The sequence below is a fragment of the Cucurbita pepo genome, chromosome 4, assembly GCF_057944985.1.
Source record: "Cucurbita pepo subsp. pepo isolate OVF chromosome 4, ASM5794498v1, whole genome shotgun sequence".
Classification (NCBI taxonomy): Eukaryota; Viridiplantae; Streptophyta; class Magnoliopsida; order Cucurbitales; family Cucurbitaceae; genus Cucurbita; species Cucurbita pepo.
In genome coordinates this window covers 3,780,554-3,800,011 of record NC_141801.1, presented here as the reverse complement: position 1 = coordinate 3,800,011, position 19,458 = coordinate 3,780,554, and the positions used below count along the sequence as shown (strand labels likewise).

General features: G+C 35.3%; 1 protein-coding gene and 5 non-coding genes across 6 annotated transcripts; 1 reads left to right on the top strand and 5 right to left on the bottom strand.

Moving 5' to 3' along the window:
• Window positions 1-1,834: 1,834 nt before the first annotated feature.
• On the top strand, window positions 1,835-4,508 carry LOC111794034 (ADP-ribosylation factor-like protein 8a). The gene is made up of 6 exons (XM_023676145.2): window positions 1,835-2,092; window positions 2,955-3,036; window positions 3,131-3,163; window positions 3,286-3,407; window positions 3,691-3,852; window positions 4,059-4,508. The coding sequence occupies exons 1-6, from the start codon at window positions 2,055-2,057 to the stop codon at window positions 4,174-4,176; spliced, it is 555 nt and encodes a 184-aa protein (XP_023531913.1). The 5' UTR covers window positions 1,835-2,054; the 3' UTR covers window positions 4,177-4,508.
• A 1,541-nt stretch (window positions 4,509-6,049) lies between these two features.
• TRNAP-UGG (transfer RNA proline (anticodon UGG)) lies at window positions 6,050-6,121 on the bottom strand. The gene has a single exon. It is a non-coding gene; the product is annotated as a tRNA-Pro (tRNA).
• Window positions 6,122-7,279: 1,158 nt separating this feature from the next.
• TRNAP-CGG (transfer RNA proline (anticodon CGG)) lies at window positions 7,280-7,351 on the bottom strand. Its single transcript has one exon. It is a non-coding gene; the product is annotated as a tRNA-Pro (tRNA).
• A 1,680-nt stretch (window positions 7,352-9,031) lies between these two features.
• Window positions 9,032-9,103, bottom strand: TRNAP-CGG (transfer RNA proline (anticodon CGG)). Its single transcript has one exon. It is a non-coding gene; the product is annotated as a tRNA-Pro (tRNA).
• Window positions 9,104-17,480: 8,377 nt separating this feature from the next.
• On the bottom strand, window positions 17,481-17,552 carry TRNAQ-CUG (transfer RNA glutamine (anticodon CUG)). Its single transcript has one exon. It is a non-coding gene; the product is annotated as a tRNA-Gln (tRNA).
• Window positions 17,553-17,675: 123 nt separating this feature from the next.
• TRNAP-CGG (transfer RNA proline (anticodon CGG)) lies at window positions 17,676-17,747 on the bottom strand. The gene has a single exon. It is a non-coding gene; the product is annotated as a tRNA-Pro (tRNA).
• Window positions 17,748-19,458: the final 1,711 nt, after the last annotated feature.

Below are 19,458 nucleotides of genomic sequence, written 5' to 3'. Positions count from 1 at the left end.
ACGAAGTTTTGGGTAATTAGGCATTGTTATAGGTCTTAAGGTATCTTAACCTATAATTTACCTAATGACTCTATTTATACCTACTTCAAATTTCTGAGTCGTATATAAGACTCGCTCTCTGTCAAATACGACCCGTCTATAGAACTTGCTGGCGGTTTGAAATAGCACGCAACCTGATGATCAAGAATAATCATTGTTGATAACTTAGCACACTATGCGATAGTCAGGTTTCTGTGGAGTTTGGTTGACTAATTCGGTGACATGCCCTACGACCATTTTCTTAGATTTCAAACTTGTTTGTAAGACACACTCTCAGTCAAATACGACTCATTTACTAAACTCTCTAGCAACCTGAAGTAGCACACAACCCGACGATCAAGTTTTCACGGGATACCCATATACATCATATACCATAATAAGCTCGTAAGCATAACATAGACATATATATATATAAATAAAATAAGTTAAAACTTGTTTAAAAGCTCCGATATGCTACTTACACTCATTGACGCCCGCTATTCTTTCTGGGTAATATTTAATATATTAAACACCAATTTAAACCCTTTAAATTAAATATATTTTTCTTTATTTTTATTTAATATATTAACTATTAATTTGAACTATTTAATTAATCGATTATTTATTATAGCCACTCAACTATAAAATTAAATTTGCACTCATATGCACGGTAGGACAAATTGTGTCCATTAATATAATAATTATAAGGAAGTCTCTCTTCAGATTGTTTTTAATTACAGTTTGGTCAAAAGTCAATTTTACCCTTGTAATTACATTTTACATTTTAAGTATCACTAATTATTTAATAAACAATTTATTTTTGATTCAATCATAAATGAAGTCGTTCTCAAGCTCTTGAGAGGGTGGGACCCCACTGTCAAGTGTTCATAACTCATTCAAGGTTAAGATTGAATCAGATATGATTATCATGTGAAATACTATCTTTTCGATTAATGAATATATAAAAAAAAAATTAAATATTTTGTGGTACAATCTTATACAAACTCATTATATATAATACCCACAACAATGATTTTTTTGTAACGACCCAGATCCACCGGTAGCAAATATTGTCTTCTTTGGGCTTCCCCTCAAGGCTTTAAAACGCGTCTGCTAGGGGAAGAGTTTCCACACCGTTATGAAGGGTGGTTTGTTCTCCTCCCCAACCAATGTGGGACATCACACCACGTGACCCAAGTGTGAAAGTTCAATAATAATATTTGATAGGATATTTTCTAATGCTCGTTTAAGACGACTATTCTCAACCAAAACTAAATAAATACATATCTTATCGAGTAAAATACACTCCTTAATTAATTACGATGACGTGGAACAATATTTAAATATGAATCCTTCATCGACAAACTTCCAATCATGTGAGGCATTAGCTACACTAGTTGACTTGCCTCAAGATAAATATTAGAATAAAAAATATATATTAATATTAAAAAAATATATTAATATTAAAAAGAAAAAAACAATTTTGATTAATATAATAAAAAATAAATAATTTTTTTTTACACCATTTTAAATCTCTCCCTCCATTTTCCAAAGACCACAACTTCACAATTCAATTTTTAACCAACCATCTGCCCATTGTTATCCAAACCTTCTAAAACTACGTCGTTTTCTTAACAACTTTTACTCCCATTCTCAACCCTACGCGCGTGTTTTTCACGGACCAATAAACAACGTTCTTAGTTAACAAAAGCCAATATAAATGGCTGACGCTCACCACTCTCTCGAACTGGCGCGTGGTCATTCCAAAATAAACCATTCCCCATTATAATTCGAAATTCATCCATCATCTATCTCTCTTCCCTTTTTCGCTCTCCCTATCCCTCTCTCTCTCTCTCTCTGAAGAGCTTGAAAAAAGGCGACGGCCAAATTGGCGTTCTGATCTGCAGCGAAGAAGCGGAAGAAACGCGAAGCTTTCCACACTGATTTTCTCAGGTTGATCGAAACCCTAGAACGAAGATACAGGAGAAAAGGAAGAGGAAGAAGAAGTTTTTGTCTCTCGAGCATTTTGGTTCGCGATGGGGTTGTGGGAAGCTTTTCTCAACTGGCTTCGAAGGTATGTTGGAACTGGCGATTGAAATTTTAGAGGAAATGGAAAGAAATTTATCGAATTCTTTTTTATTGGTTGTTTATCTGATATCCGTTATGCTATATGAATATTATGCAATTGATAATATTCGTATCATTTAGATTAGTGAGCGAGAGGATTATGGAGGTGGAACCTGTTTTTGGCCTTCGTTTAGCTAATGGAAATTGATAATTTCCTCCCCTGGTTTCTAACGTCTCTGTTGTATGGAATTTAAGAATATTAATGGGCGAGAGGGCAACTTATTTTGGTTAAATTGGATAATAGATGATTTATCTCCTACTGTGTTCCGAAACTGATGGTTCATTAATTATACAAATGATGGCCATTTACTGCATCGATTCGTTACTTATTTCGTTTTTTTTGGAACTTATGAAGTTTAGTGTTCTAATAATGCCTTGTGCTGTATTGTTCGGATTTGTTTTGTCTCGCTAAGATGTGTTTTGATTATCATTTTCCTTGTTATACTTCTGCAAGAACGTGGCCAACGTGGGAGGTGACGATTAGGTTTTCAATTTTGAATGAGTTCTGATTATAACCTAAAAAATGTAGTTATTTTGGTGGCTGCAATTCAGAACAATGAATGAACTGGTCAAATTGCGTTTGCAATGATGATATTTTCATTTTGTTAATTGTTTTGTTGATTAGAAGGTAATTTAGATCATTAGTTCTTAATTTTTGTGCTTATTAGTTCTTAATTTTTGTTGATTATGATACGAAAATTTAGATTAGAATTAGATTTGGTTAAATTAGATGAGATGTTTGCTTTGGTTCTTCATGTGATGCCCATCTCTGGGGGGTAAGATACATTTGATCATATTTCCTATTGCAGTCTCTTTTTCAAGCAAGAGATGGAATTATCTCTGATTGGGCTTCAGAATGCTGGAAAAACATCGCTTGTAAATGTTATTGCAGTAAGTAATTGTTCCTAACCAACCATGTGTTAAATATTCTTATATCGGCTACTGCTGATGGCTTATCTTTTCTCTTCCTGATTTTAATTTGCAGACGGGTGGATACAGTGAAGACATGATCCCAACGGTGTGTAATATTTTTGAAAGGAATTATACCATTCTCTTGATATTTGATTGTTTCTGTTGCCTTATTTTGTACCATAATAGCTTATTTTTGCATTTCTCTTCAAAGTATCCTTTCATCTGCAGGTAGGATTTAATATGAAGAAGGTGACAAAAGGCAATGTAACAATAAAGCTTTGGGATCTTGGAGGCCAACCAAGGTTCCGTAGTATGTGGGAAAGATATTGCCGTGCAGTCTCTGCAATTGTGTACGTTACCTATATTTGTTGTATACTTTATTGTTTCTGCAGTCTTGGATCTGTGATTCTTGTTTTTTTACTGGGAAAATTTCTTTACTTTGCTGGATTTCTGCTTAAACTTTCTTGCCTAACTCTTTAACTTGTTATGGTCTCTGCATTAATAACAAGGTCCATATAGAAATTGTAAGTTGCGAACAATTCGGACGTATGATCTAGCATGGTGTTTGAAAATTTCGATATCCAGTGCTGAAAAAAGTTGGTTGAAGAGTACTCCTGACTTCTTGTCTTGCAGTTATGTTGTGGATGCTGCTGATTATGAGAACTTGTCTGTCTCAAAAAGTGAACTGCATGACTTGTTGAGTAAGCCTTCACTGAATGGAATCCCCTTGCTGGTATTGGGTAACAAGATTGACAAACAAGGAGCTCTGTCCAAGCAGGATCTCACAGAACGAATGTAAGTTGAATCTAAGAAACCTTGAACTAATAACAATGAGTTCGTTTGTTCTGCAATGATGTTGCTTGATCCCCACCTCAATATCAATCTCCATTGTTAAGTCAAATGAATGAACACGTATAAAGTAAAATGTCTATAAGTGCTTGTTTACAAGTAGTTTGTAGGCAGTTCCTGTGGTTTTTTAAAGACGATTCTTCACGTTGCAGGGGACTGAAGTCTATAACTGATAGAGAAGTCTGTTGCTTTATGATATCGTGCAAGAACTCCACCAATATCGACACTGTTATTGACTGGCTCATAAAGCATTCAAAGTCGAAAAACTAAGCTGCGGTGTCTGCAATATCAGGTTCCAACGTCTAATTGTAAGAGGCATATTTCTAGTTGTGCAAATATGTCAGTTGCCCATCTGAGCTTTTGCTGATATCCAACTTCCATGTCCTGTTTTGTGTTTATACCTTGGCAGCACGTACCTATGTACATTGGTTTAGATTTGTATTTGAGGGTTGTGATTATTCTCTTGTTGTTGGGAGGGGAAAAGGGGGGACTCAGAAACAGAGGTTGGTTTTGATTGTTGCTATAACTTCGATTTGACGATGTGATTTAAACATTTTTCCCATTTCATGATTCTATCTATCACTTGAACCAGTTTTTGAAAATCTCTGGCTAAAAATTGGACCAAAATAACTCACTTAGGAATCCCTACCCGGAATAGATAGGATGTAGATATATATATATATATATATATATATATTCATGTTGGCTGTTCGTATATATTTGGTGATTTAGGTCCTAAGAAACGGTGTTGTTTAGCTTTGAAATGTAGGAAAAGTGATGTTCGAAGACAAATATTACAAATCACGTCTCAGTTTCCTATGTGGGATTGGTTGATGTAGACTTAGTACATGGCAGCCCACTAGCAAGGGAATAGCTCGGCAAGGTAACCACTTTTAAAGATGTTTGACTTGCTGTTTTAACAAGTTTTGGTTTACAAAGCATGTATATTAGTGTACTGGACACTCCAAGGTTAATGGATCATAGAACTTCAATTAGTGGAAATTGTTATGAAAAAAATCTTGTAGGAAGGTAAAACTTAATCGATGTAATCAATTCTATTCATGTTTCATGTTTAAGCTGAGAATGGAACGTATGAAATGATATTAAGAACATTATCATCATAGTTTTAACGGCCTTGATATTTGTTTTTCTTCTTTTATCTTTGTGCCTCTAAAGTTATTAGCTTCTTACCTTAATGTCCATTGTTTGGGCTCGTGGTTATACTTTTTGTAACACTTTAGCCTTTGAATTTTAGTATGTAACAATTTAATTAGTCCATATATTTTGAAAATTGTAATGATTTTATTCGTAGGGTGAAAAAATCTACATTGCTTTCGTACTTTATGAACACAAGTCCTTGATCAATTTATCAATTTATATATATCTAAGAAATGCTATCAATCTTGACAACATTCTTAAAAAGGGTAGAAATTAAATTATTACCAATTAAAGTTTGAAAACTTGAATCATTACTTTCGTGAATGTTCTAAGACGAAACGTTTTTTTTTAAATAGTGCGTTGTTGAATGTGAATTACATATAAGTTCCATTGTACACCCATCCATTTGTTTTAGGTTTATGTCTAACTCTGGACCTGGGGCAGCTTCATTATGACATATCTCAATCAAACCTGTTGAGTTTCTTCCATGTGTTGGATGAGTTCGGCACATAAATGCATCTTTTTTTTTTTTTTTGTTTCTCCAATGAGTATGACGGTTTGATCCTATTCATAGAGATTGCATTCTAAAAAGATAAAGTTCGAAACAATTGGGATTTTTTTTTTGGAGATTGGATGTAATTACTAGAATGAAAACTTAGATCTTTTTAGAGATTGGATGCAGTTACTAGAATGAAAACTTCATTGCTTCTCTTCGATGGAAGTTTTATTTTTCCATGGTATTCCGAGAATTGAACTCGGGACCTTTCGCACCCTAAGCGAGGATCATACCACTAAACCAAATGCCCTTTCTTGTACACCTATCATTTTTAGCTCTCACTCGATATGGTTTTTTCCCTCCAGTTTGATATTTATCTTTTCTGGGGTGGGGGTTAAAGACATTTTATCATGAACTACATTGACAATGGTATTAAATAACAATGTACCATTCAAGGGAGGTCTTTGTAATAAGAGAAGTCTAGAAAAAGGGGCATTTTGAGAATCAAACTCAAGACCTCTCGCACCCAAAGCGAGAATCATACCACTAGACCAAATGCCCATGTTATGAACTACATGTTCAGTTGTTCGTTGAATGTATCATCATTATTTCATTTATTTTATTTGATCTTCATAGAAATTGTTAATATAATTAATTGTAATTATTGAGAGTGTGCTTTCTTTGGGTAAAATCATGCCAGGATGGGTGAAAATGTTCCTTTTATCGTTATTTTGCAACATCTTTTAAAAAAGAAATTCAACCAAAACTATGCTTCATCAAGCACAAACATGTCTGTCATAGTCCACTTGGGAAAGTTTTTCAAATGTTTGGATTATGTTAAAGAGTTAAATTTGTAGGACCAATCAATGAAGAGAGCTATTCACCGTCCATTCTTAAAAAAGAGATTCTCCGATGCTTCGAGATGATATTTCAAATGATGATGGTGTTATTGATGATGTGGTGACCAACAAAGTAAGTGTGCAAATTTACGTTGCTCCATACTCAAAAGAGACAAACCGTAGAAAGTAAAACAAAGAGCTTGAGAAGGAGAGTTCGTTTCTTTAGAGTTTGTGAGTTTGTGAGGTGAACAATGTTTTACGTTCAAAACGACACATAGTTGAAAGGACTTGCTTTCTAACACCTAAACCAAAGTACTTACTTTTACTTTTGTGTATTAAATTTTTGCCAGAAATTAAAATGTTTATTAAAAGACAGGTAAAATGTTTATGATATGTTATAAGACGTGTATGAATTTATTGTATCTTTTGGGTTTTACGGTAGTTATAAATTGCCCTTGGACATTAAAGAGTGAATCTTAATCGTATAAGACATTAAAGAGTTATAGTCTTCTCTGTTAGAATCTCTCCTCCTTTTTTGCAGTAGAACTCTTCTTCATAGAATGAGGTCATACCACCTTCTTGCGCCTTGTATCTTCCGTCCGCAGTACTTTCACAAGTAGAACTCTTCTTCATAGAATGAGGTCATACCACCTTCTTGCGCCTTGTATCTTCCGTCCGCAGTACTTTCACACCAGTCGTTCGTTCTTGTTGTCTTGAAATCTGAGTTGATTTGACTTCAATTTGATTATAATTCTTTCTCCATTTTTGAATTGTTGTGGGTGATGCTTACGAAAGACCAAATGCCCTCCCTGTTGAACATCATTTTTAATTTCTAATCAATATTGTACCACTCGAGGTAGGTCTTTGTCTATAATAAGAAGGGGCATTCCGAGAATTGAACTCGGGACCTCCCGCACCCGAAGCGAGAATCATACCACTAGACCAAATGCCCTTGTCATGTGCTTTATATTCAGTTGTTCGTTGAATGTATCATCATTATTTCATTTATTTTATTTAATCTTCATAACAATTGTTAATATAATCCATTGTACTTATTGACCATTAGTCATCTATACCCTAACTTCTTGTAAATGGATCGAGGCATCAAGTTGATGTTTGTCCCAAAGTCACACAATTCTCTACATTGATACGGGAATAGTGAATGAGGCTGGATCTTTTTCCTTCATGGGATCTTATTTTTGAACATTTCATTGCACTTTTCATTTAGTGCCACTATCTTCAATTCTTCAAACATCTATTCGTGAGCACATCCTTCAAGAATTTCACATAATTTGACATTTGCTTTCAAGCCTCCACGAGTGGTATGTTTATATGAATTTCGTTCAAAATATCTATGAACTTCTCGAAGTGGGCTTCCTCTTTATTTCTTTTTAATCTTTGTGGGAAAGGAGGTGTTGACATGTATGTTATGCTCTCTTCTTCACTACTGTCTGTTGATAATGTTTTAGGGACACGAGGTTGCTTTTTAGGAGACGGTTATGCTTTGGCATAATTTTTGCCATGCTCCTATTTAGCATTTTCCTCCATTCTCTGCGGTGTATTGGGAGTGACTGTCACTGTGTTTTTCAATTCCACCTCCCCTGCTAGGTATTTCTTTCCCATTTCTCAATTCTATTACTCCTTGCCCTCTGTGTTTGGCGTTTTTGTATTTGCTGGCAACTTCCCAAGAGGTCTATTTCGTAACCCAGTTGCTAATTGACCCAATTGAACTTCTAAATTTCGTAAGGATGCTTGTTGAATATGTATCATAGTATCATTCTTGGCCATATATTCCTTCATTAGGCTCTCAAAAGATGTTCCCGGTATGTGTTGAGCGTGGCTTGTTGAGAACCATATGCCATTTGATTTTGTAGTCCAAAACCTGGAGGGTGATTTGCCTTATGTGACATTTGTTGATTGTATGAGCTTTGTCTATTCTATGAGAAGTTTGAACGGTTTCTCCACCTTAGGTTATAAATGTTTGAAACTGGATTCTTTTTCTGGTTGTGTTGACTTGCTTGATTCCCCACATAAAAAATTGAAGCTCGATTACTTGAAAATTGATCAAACGTGTGTTCTTCTCAACAATATACACAAGATTCAACTACAGGTTGAGTCATCACAATTGCAGTTTGGACTAGTGCTTTAGTCATTGAGCCTTGTCCCAAGGCTAGATTTTGTGGAATATTAGGCACCGAAACTAATGGAATGTTGATAGAGGTCAATGCATCAAGTTCAAGTACTTCTCGTGTCTGCTTCCCTAGATTTCTCCTCATTTTGGATACAATGTGGTACTCCATGGCGAGAACATTTTATAAGCATCTCCTTGAATCTTTCCAAACGACTGTGCATTTCTAGTGAGTGAAAAAACTTGACCAAGAATTTATTTGCTAGACTATACCAAGAATCAATGGCTCCTGGTGCCCGGTGCTAAGCGACACTAAGTCACACATGATATTTCACTTGAATCATTCCCTCACCTGAACAATAAGGATAAAAAGATTCATTAACTGTCATCCATGTGTGAATGATCTCTTTTTTGACCACCTATCATTTTTAGCTCCTACTCGATCTGGTTTGTTTAAAAACCTAATAATCTTCACAATGCTTCGCAATTTGATATAGTTGTGGGGGGGCATTTCGAGAATCGAACTCGAGACCTCTCGCACCCAAAGCGAGAATCATACCACTAGACCAAATGCCCTTTCTTGACCACCTATCATTTTTAGCTCCCACTCGATCTGGTTTTATCTCTCAAGTTTGAAATCAATCTTTTCTTGGAGCTAAAAACATTTTAGAAGTACAATGCATTCAAAATTAGAATACTCTATCTAGATGAGTTAGGTCTTTGTATAAGAAAAAGTTCTAGAAGGGGCATTTCGAGAATTGAACTTGGGACCTCTCGCACCCAAAGCGAGAATCATACCACTAGACCAAATGCCCTTTTCTTGAATTTTATCATATTTAGCTTTCACTCGATATGATTTTTTCTCTCAAGTTTGAAATCTATCTTTTCCAGGAGTTCGGGGGCTAAAAACATTTTATTAAGGATTTAGATCATGAACAATTCTATCTAGATGAGGTAGTCCTTTGTATCAGATGAAGTTCTATAGAAGGGGGGCATTCCGAGAATCAAACTCGAGATCTCTCGCACCCAAAGCGAGAATCATACCACTAGACCAAATACCCTTGTCATAGGCTTCATATTCAGTTGTTCGTTGAGTGTATCATCATTATTTCATTTATTTTATTTGTTCTTCATAGAAATTGTTAATATAATCAATTGTTCTTATTGAACGTTAATCATTGAAGAATAAGACGTTAATGAAACCACGTGCAAGTGACATTAACACTTAACGATGGGTGAAAATGGTTCTTTTATCATCACTTCGCACTATTTTGCAACACGTTTCGACGATAGTTTTGGTAAATGAAATAATGATAAATTAAAAAATTTCTCTCTTCTCCCTCCACCTCCTCATGCCGTTTTCTTCTTCTTGTATTGGAGGTGTCACGTACGAAAATATCGTGTACATGTAGTACACACTTTCAACTTTAACTCTCAACTGGGCCTAAAGTTGATGGCATTCCGAGAATTGACCTTCTTGCACCCTAAACGAGAATTATATCACTAGACCAAATGTCAAATTTGACCAAACTAATTTGTCTCGTAATAATTAAAATATAAAGTCAAACATTGGAAATGGATTAGAGGATTCGAAGGACTTCTTCGATCAAATACCCTTTATTGATTACTTGTCATTTTTAAGTTTTTTAACTGTGGACCTCATACATATGTATGATCATGAGAAAATGACGATGGGACAAAGGTTGAGGCCGCAATTTCGTAAATGTATCTTAAGTGACGACCTAGTATTACACAAGTAGTTGACTCATGATGAGTGTTGCATATGAGAGTGGAGGGTGAAACTACATGACTTGACCTAGTATACTTGGCAGACAGATGGGGTCGCTCCCCTTAGATTCAAAGTGACTCGTGGCCTTGTGGAAGGATTGTTAGTTAACTTTTCATAGATGATGTTCAATCCAGCTAGATGTCATACTATTCTAATAGATTTTACGTCATGACCCAATTTCATAGGTTTTGAATCTTAGGTCGTGACTAAAAGACAAAGGTCAAAGGCAAATAAAAGAAAAAGTAGAATAAAATGAAAGATGAAAATCCGATCAAATTTAAATTAAAATTAAGACAACAACACCAAATTTAGATAAAAATAAAATTCAATTATAAGACCGTCATTCAAATTATTTACAATATAGAAATGGACGGACGCTCTAAAATGATCCCCTTTGTACTGTGTAATTCTCGAATGCTCCTCCATTTCGACCAATAGCCTGCAAACACCTAAAAATATGGAAAAATGTGCGAGTATAAAAATACTCAATACGTAACCTACTTGTATGCTCTTATCGCATCCTTAACCTAATAGGTATCACAACCTATACTCTGCTCTAGGAAGTTTTGGTCCAGTCTCTACTGCTATATGAGCATCTGGGATGCCTTAAAGTTTTGAGCAATACTTTAGCTGCTAACGTAGCTACTCTAGGTAAGAGGGAAGTTTTTCACCTATTTCTGGTGTCGTTTATCTTTTGGGTGACAAATTTCATTTATGGGGTGAACTACTTTTTTGTTCTTAGACTTAGGGTAGCTTGTTTTGCCTAGGTAGTGTGTAACCAGTGTCCTTATTTGAGGCGCTACCTCCTAAAACTCTCTCTCATTGGGACAATATGGCGTGTGCTAGCTTAATCATCATCCGTAAGAGGTAAGTTGGTGAACTCTTCCCATAGGACATATAGTCACCCAAGGTTGGGGGAGCTACCTCCTATACTTGCCAGCTACTGAGTCAACTTGTATGGTTCCATGCCCCCCTCAGGGCAAGTCTAATGCCTTGACTGTTCCACAAAGTTGGGCAACTAGTCACCTTGGTGCACTACTCTAACCGGCCTAGCTCCACAAATACTGGTACTAGAGGGGAAAGGGTAGCAAAGGCCCCGATGGCATCATTAAACTAATGACACCATACATACTTCTAACAGCTTGGAGACTACCTTTGTCATTCTTGGATGTTGTGGAGGTCTACTAGGCTATTAGGGACATCTAGGCAATTTAACCACGTAGGTGCAAGGCTCTGCATGCTCTCGCCCTCAATAGTGGTTTACACTCCATCTTTTAAAGAAAATAGAATAACATGGAATCATTATAAAAATACTGATCTCTTGTCTTATAGAGCATTTCTACTTTAGGAATGTATACACTTACTTGGTAACGAGCTCTGAAGCATGGGTCCCTTATATCGAGTTTCCACACTAAGCACAATTGTGACTAGATCAGTATTATATCTTGTATGAATCATGGGGGCATTTCGTGAATTGATATCAGGACCTCTCGCACCTGAAGCAAGAATCATACCACTAGACCAAATATCCCTATTGTTTATTCATCATTTTCAGCTTTCCCACATGTTTTCTACACTTAAAAGGTTTGAAATTTATGCACATGTTTTTTTTTTTTTTTTTTTTTTTTTTTTTTTTTTTTTGTTTTGTTTAGAATCTACTATCACTATCATATTAATCTCAGGTTGTCCATCGCACAATAAAATTTATCCTCAAATCATTTGGATGTACTTAAGTTACTATTCTTATAATGTTTATATATCAATATTGTAATGTTTTTATGCACCTTCCCTATTTGGTTTTTAAAATATTAACTATGAACTCTATTTTAATATAACGTAAATATATGTAATGTATATTATATTTTAGCTTTTTAAGGAAAAATGACCATCAAGAGGTAAAAGAGGTTTTTAAAAAAATTTAAAAGTTTTCATTAAATAATAATAAAACATTTGAAAAATGGAAAATGACAAAAATATCCTTAAACTTCGGAGAAATTACGAAAAATATGGATCTTCACCAAATTTGAATATATTATAAAGAGGCACAACTCATTGAATCCCATGACAATAATTAAAAATGGAGGTTCGTTGCCCAGTGTTCGGAGAGGATATTTATGGTAGAAATTTTAGAAAACTCAACCTCACATTTACGATAATATTGAAGTTTTAATGTCGGTTTAAGGTTCTCTATAAAGCCTGAAGTAGTGGATTTCATTTGGAGCAAAAATCGAGCCTTCAACTGTGAGTTGTTATAGCCACTGAGATTTTGGATTTCTTGATCTCAGATTTCTTCCAAATTTGAGAGCCGTAGTTCACCATTATCCTTCAAACTTGCTTCTACACCTTCTAAATAAGATTACCCACGAGTTTGGTGAAGGAATCAAGTGCTGAAGATGCCTCAAACACAGCTTCCCAATTCGGTCCGCCATTAAAAGAAGAAGGTTGAAGCTCGAAAATTCAATCGGAGCCTACACACATTTTTAAGAGAAACTATCCCATTCAATTTTTGCACCTCCATGGAACATTTCTATAGAAGACTGCGAAGGCTAACAAGTCTCAGAACGTGTCCAATTGAAGAAGAAAATCATTTTCGTCCATGATTTGGGGGTAAGGATCTTACTTACCGTCCATTTTTCTTCAAAATTGAGTCTTTCTTTACTTCTAGAAAATTAAGTTGAGCACTTTTGATGATGAAATCGAAAGCTAATACGTCCTACATCATGTTGCCTATGGAAACAAATTCTGCGTTTTTAGGTTAGTTAGGGTCAAATTCTGCGTTTTTGTGGAAGAAACTTAGTGAATTCCGGCAAGGATGAGTTTTCCAGCAAAATTTGGAAGTGTATATGGGAAGGTATAATCAAAATTTAGTGAATTTCGGGTAGTTAGTGATTTCCATGCACGATGGATGCGTCCTGTGAGAAGGTGATGATCATACGGGGTAGTCCGCGGAGCTGGCACATACTAGGGGTAGAGCCCTCGATCTTGGGCGATTACATGACCTATGGGATAGATTTGCTAGCTACCTCCCATGGATGAGGAGAAGGCTATCATTCACTATGCTATCCCCACCTAAACTGTGTGTCAAAGAAATTTTGGAATGATTCGGGTATCGAAAGCTCAAGAACTGAGGTCCTAAACACCAACGACGAGATAAGTAGCAATCTTAGACATTTCTTAAGAATTACTTTTAGGAATCCTTGGGTTTTAAGTATGATGGCCTTTGAAAAGAAAAAGTAAGCTTAAGTGGCAAAAATGTCATTTTTCAAAAATTTCGAAATTTTAATGGGGTAAAAAAATAATAAAATATTCAAAAATTGCAAATTAATAATACCTTAAAGTTCATGAAAATCACGATAATGCCATCGAATAAAAAAATCAGATATTTTACCGTGGCAGCGTGCACAAAACTAATGATATCATTTTATCCAACCGTTATATCTGTACCAATTTTAAGTATGTTTTAGAGGATACACAACTCATCAAATCCAACAGTTGGAATTCAAGATGAAGGTCGGTGAGCTTCTAACCGGAGAAGATATTTTCACAACAAATCTAGAAGACTCAATATCAAGTTCACAACGATTCTCGAGATTTCAATGTTTGTTTAAGCTCCCTCTATAAATTCAGAAATGGGAACTTTTATTTGAAACAAGAATCAAATATCGAGGTAACATCAGTCTCGAGTTACGAGTTACAAGTCTTTACGTTTTGGGTATACCTTTCTCATATTTCTTCTAAATTTGGGAGCTATAGTCAACCATTTTCTTTGAAACTTATTTCTACACCTTCTAAATAAGATTATCTACGAGTTTGGTAAAGGAATCCGAGTACTAAAAATTCTCCTAACCTACGTACCCAATTCAATCCCGCATTGAAGGTGCTCGAGGAAGCATGAATTTCTAATTCGTGGCTACACGCAAATTTGTCGCTTCTCATCCATCCTATTTGATTTCTGCACCTCCAAGAAATATTTCCATACAAGAGCTGGAAGACCAATAAGTCTCGGAGAATGCCTAATTTTAGAAATTCCTTTTGAAGTAAGAATTGGGGTAAGTTTTTCCTTCCTTAAGCTTTAGGGGACTAAGATGGAGAATTTTCATGACGGAGTCCTTGCCAAAGGATATAAGGATGGAGGTGCCCAAGAATTCCTATTTTTGGGTTATGGGTTGAGTTGCAGAGCAAGAGAAGAAATCTAAAATTAAGGCCACATATATAGATCGGTCCCTCCAAAACGAATTCTTAATCTTAGGGAAGTATAAGGATGAACTTTCGTGAAGAAATCGTGGTCTAAAAGGGCCTCAATTGTTCCAATAAATAAGAAAAACTAGTGGGTTTACTTGCCGAAGAACGTTTTACCCAACTTGGACAAGCTATAACTCGAGCTGCACTGCACATAATGGTAAGAAATTAGTCCCTAGCCCTTCCTTAAAATTTCATATTTAAGTTTCATTAAAAAAAAAAAAAATTGAGGGGACAACGGTTCAATCGTGTCTTTCTTCCTTTCAAAGGAAGAAGACGATGACGTGAGCGATTCAATTTCACCGGCCATGCAAGCTTAAAATATGATCCTCCCTTAATTTTTCTAAATTTTTATGCTCTTTCTCGTTGGTTCTTCGAAAAAAAAAAATTATGATTCTAGTAATTAAACACTCCAAGGAGTTTTTCAAAGAAAATTTCAAGTGATTCAAGTATCAAAAGGTCGAGAACGGAGGTCTCGAACACCACTGATGAGGTAAGGAGCAATCAAGAACTTTCCATAAGAAATAAACCTAAGAATCATTTTATTTTTAGTATGAACCTTAAGTTAAGCATTGATTAAGGGAATATGAAAGAAGTACGCTAAGAACCATAAGTTAGGTCCTGAACCAGCATTTTTCTTGAGAATCAAGTAACGTTAAAATAACCAACTAAATGAACAATGTTGCCCATAAAATTTTAATGTTGAACATAATGTAACATGTTAAGGGTATATATACAATTTGGTAGTCTTTGGATAAGTATAAAAGTCCGAACCAAGAAATGATGCAAATGACCAAAATGCCCTTATGACAGTTATCTTTGGCTCAATGACCACAATACCACGAGATTCTATTATAGGCCTAGTTTCATGAACATCAAGGATTATGTAAAGTTTTAAAGTTATTGGAACAAGTTTAGAGGATAAATTAAAACGTACAGTTAAAATTACCAAAATGCCTTTAGGTTACCCTTAGATATTTCAAAGCCCAAATAACCTGAAAATAACTTGAGACTTTAATAAAGGCTTATGTACGAGAACATGAAGATATATATACATGGTTGTAAGTTATTTGGATCAAGTTTAGAGCTAAAATCAAATTAGGGGCATAAGTTAAGGCTTCAAGAAAATAATCCTAGTAACCATAATCAAGATCCAATGCTTTTCTAGAATTTTTAAGAAACGTGATATGACCTCATGATACTATGATCCATGCAAGTTACTGTGATTTTTTTAATAATTTATGAGATTTGAGTAGGGCTTAATAATATATTTTATTACTTAAGCCTCGAGAATTAAGAACCTAAGAACCCATGAAACTAAGAGAATGTTCTAAGGACAAGAATCGAGAAAAGACCAACACAAACCCTATATGCATTAAGACAGGAAGAATGCTTGGTACCATTCAAGAATAAAGGATCAAGGTCCTCATTTTCAAAAACTCAAGAAACCCCCACATATCCTATGGTACAGCTCTTCATGACTCATACTATGTCTTTTGGAACATAAAAAATCTTGGAGGTAGGTTTGTAGACTGCATTACTTTGAACGTAAAAAGCCTTGGAAGCAGGTTTCAGGCTACACTGCTCAAAAGGTATGAAGCCTTAGTTGTAGGTATTCATACCATAACGCTCATAACATATGAAGCCTTTGTCGTAGCTATTAAGACTACACCGCTCATAACATAAAAAGTTTTGAATGCAGGTTTCAGACTATACCACTTTGGTTGTAAGAAGCCTTGTGATATGAACCAAGAGACATCAATCATACAATATGCTTCAATGAAGATGTGAAGAAAATGTTGTCAAAATTATCAAAAGATGTTGCAATTCATGCCACATTGAAGAGGAATTTGATGGTTATAAATTTTGGGTGGGTTACAATTTAGAGTTATTGTATTTTAAGACTTTTAATTTATTTTAGGTTACAATTACATAATGGTTAATTATGGCCATTAAGTATGAATGTTACAAATCTTGGAATCCCTTTAGTAGTTTCATTTTGAGGCTATATATAAAGCCATGTATGTTGTATTTTTAAGTAGATTTGGAAAATATAGTAAAAGAAGCATTTGTACTTTTCTTTAGCCAATGGCTAAGTTTCTTTGCAATTCTATGTAGTTTAGGTTGCATGTAGAATCATTCAAGCTAGACATGATCGATCTTGCTTGTGGAGTGATTCGAATCTCAAACAAGTGTTTGAGATATTTGATCAACAAGAATCATTCAAGCTAGACATGATCGATCTTGCTTGTGGAGTGATTCGAATCTAAATCAAGTGTTCTTGCCTTGAGATATTCGATCAACAAGGTAATCTGAATCTTACTCCCCTTGTAGTGATTCCTTATCATATCACCTTGGGTTTAAGTTTAAGGTTGTATCATCGAGAATGCATGAAGCCAAGGATGCAGGTTCAGACTATGTCGCTTCAAGCACAAGAACCCTTGGATGTAAGTACAAATTGTGTCTCTTGGAAAACATGAAGCCTGAGACACAGGTTGTCGCACTCATGACTCGTACCATAGATCATAAAGGGAATGTCTCTAAAGAAAGAACCTAAAACAAGTCTAAGCTTAAAGGCAAGAATAAAAATTAGAACACGGATCAAGACCCAAATTTTTAGAACTTAGAACCCAAAACCTTAGACCTAAGGTCCTAAGGTCTTTAGATCAGAACTATTGTTAAGACCTCATATCCCAAGGCCTAGGTCCTTGGGCTAGATCATGAAAAGAACTTAGAACGCTAGTTGAGAACCTAAACGCCTAAGTTCTAGAGACAAGAACAAGCCTATATGTCATTGAGAACTAACACAAAAAAAAAGGTCCACCGGTCATTGAGAACTAACACAAAAAAAAAGGTCCACCGAGATTTGAAACAATCAAAGTGGAGCAATATCCTTATGTCATTGAGAACTAACACAAAAAGAAAAGGTCCCACCGAGATTTGAACTCGGGTTACTGGATTCAAAGTCCAATGTCCTAACCACTAGACCATGGGACCACATATTTTTATAAGATTTTTTTAAAGTAATGAAACAAAAAACAAGAATCCACTAGACCATACCATTTGTATTTTTCAATTTTTATAATCTTACTTGAATTCTCCTTTAGCACAAATTGAGAAGGGGCATTCCGAGAATCGAACTCAGGACCTCTCGCACCCGAAGCGAGAATCATACCACTAGACCAAATGCCCACCTGTTGACAATTTTTTTGTATCATAATTGATGAAATCCATGTGAAAGTATTATAATCCTACCTTTTAGCTTTAAAGAGATGCAAAGTTTGATTATTCTAAAATTATCTATTCTGTTCATAGAGAACAGAAAAAAATAGTTGAAGTTATTACACAATGTAAGTTTTAGTTTCATAGTTTCACTTCATTCACGTAAGTAAAACGATGATAGAATCTTAAGATTTAGATAGACATTTTCAAATGATTGATTAAAATCTATATGAGGGCGTTGATCATACGGGTACATAGTGATTCCCCTGCACAGTTACCATTGAGCTAGGCGTGAGGTTGGTTATGGACGTGTAACTTGATAGTTTTTTGGATTACCTTGCCCAGTAAATACGTGCTATAGGAGGTCATTGATCATGCAGGTAGTTAGTGATTGCCCTGCAAGGTGGATCCGTCCTGTGGGAAGGTAATGATCACGCGAGTAGTCTGCAGAGCTGGCACGTAGAGGGGGTAGAGACCTCGACCTTGGGGTTCTACATGGCCTGTGGGATGGATTCTCCAGCTACCTCCCGTGGATCATGAGAAGACTAGCACTCACCATGCTATCCCCACTTAACAGCGTGTCAAAGAAATTTAGGAGTGATTCAGGTATCGAAAGCTCAAGAACTGAGGTCTCAAACACAAACGACGAAGTAAGTAACAATCTTAGACATCTCTTAAGAAATACTGGTAGGAATCCTTGGGTTGTAAGTAGGAACCTTAAGTTAAGCATTGAAATTAAGGAAATATGAAAGAAAAAGTCTAAGAATCATGAGCTAAGAGCCTGAATCGTACGTTTTACTCGGGAATCGAATAACGTTAAAATAAACCACTAAATGAACTTCACTTCCCATGAAATTTTAAAGTTGATCTGACACGTTAAGGGTATATTTGAAATTAGTTTATATTGGGTGACTATTGAATAAGAATAAGTGGCTAAGCAAAAAATAAAAACAAAAAAAAATAAAAACAAAGAAAAATGACCAAAATGCTCCTATGACAGTTACCTTCGGTTCAAGACATTAACGATGTCTAAATAACATGAAATTTTGTAATAGACCTTATTTCATGATGATCAAGGATTATGTAAAGTTTCAAATTAATTGGAGCACGTTTAGAGGCTAAAGCAAGACTTATGTGTAAAATGACCAAAAAGTCCTTAAATTACCTTATGATATTTCTAAGCCCAGATTTTAATAAATGAACATGCGTAAATCAAATTAAATCCAATTACGGATAAGTTAAAGGCGATATACTCCTTATGACACTAACTAAGATCCAATTTTTATGAAACATATTATCACCTCTCTGATATTTTGTATCAACCATGCACGTTAGGGTAATATGTTAATAATTTATGAGACAAGATAAATGCTAGGTACCATGCAAGAATAAAAGATCGATGTCCTCATACTCAAAAACTCAAGAAACCCTTACACCTCCCACGGTACATCATATTTATGACTTAGATTATATCGCTTGAAACGTAAGAAGCTTTGGATGTGAGTTCCAGACTGCATCACTTGGAATAGAACACAAACTAATGAAAGAACCAAGAACAAGACTAAGGTGAAGACAAGAAAAGTGTTAAGAAAGTTGTTCCCTAAAAGGGTATAAAAGTAATTTGAAGAAACTTATCCCGAATCAAGCAAGAACCGTGGTAAGATAATGAGTGCTATTCTTG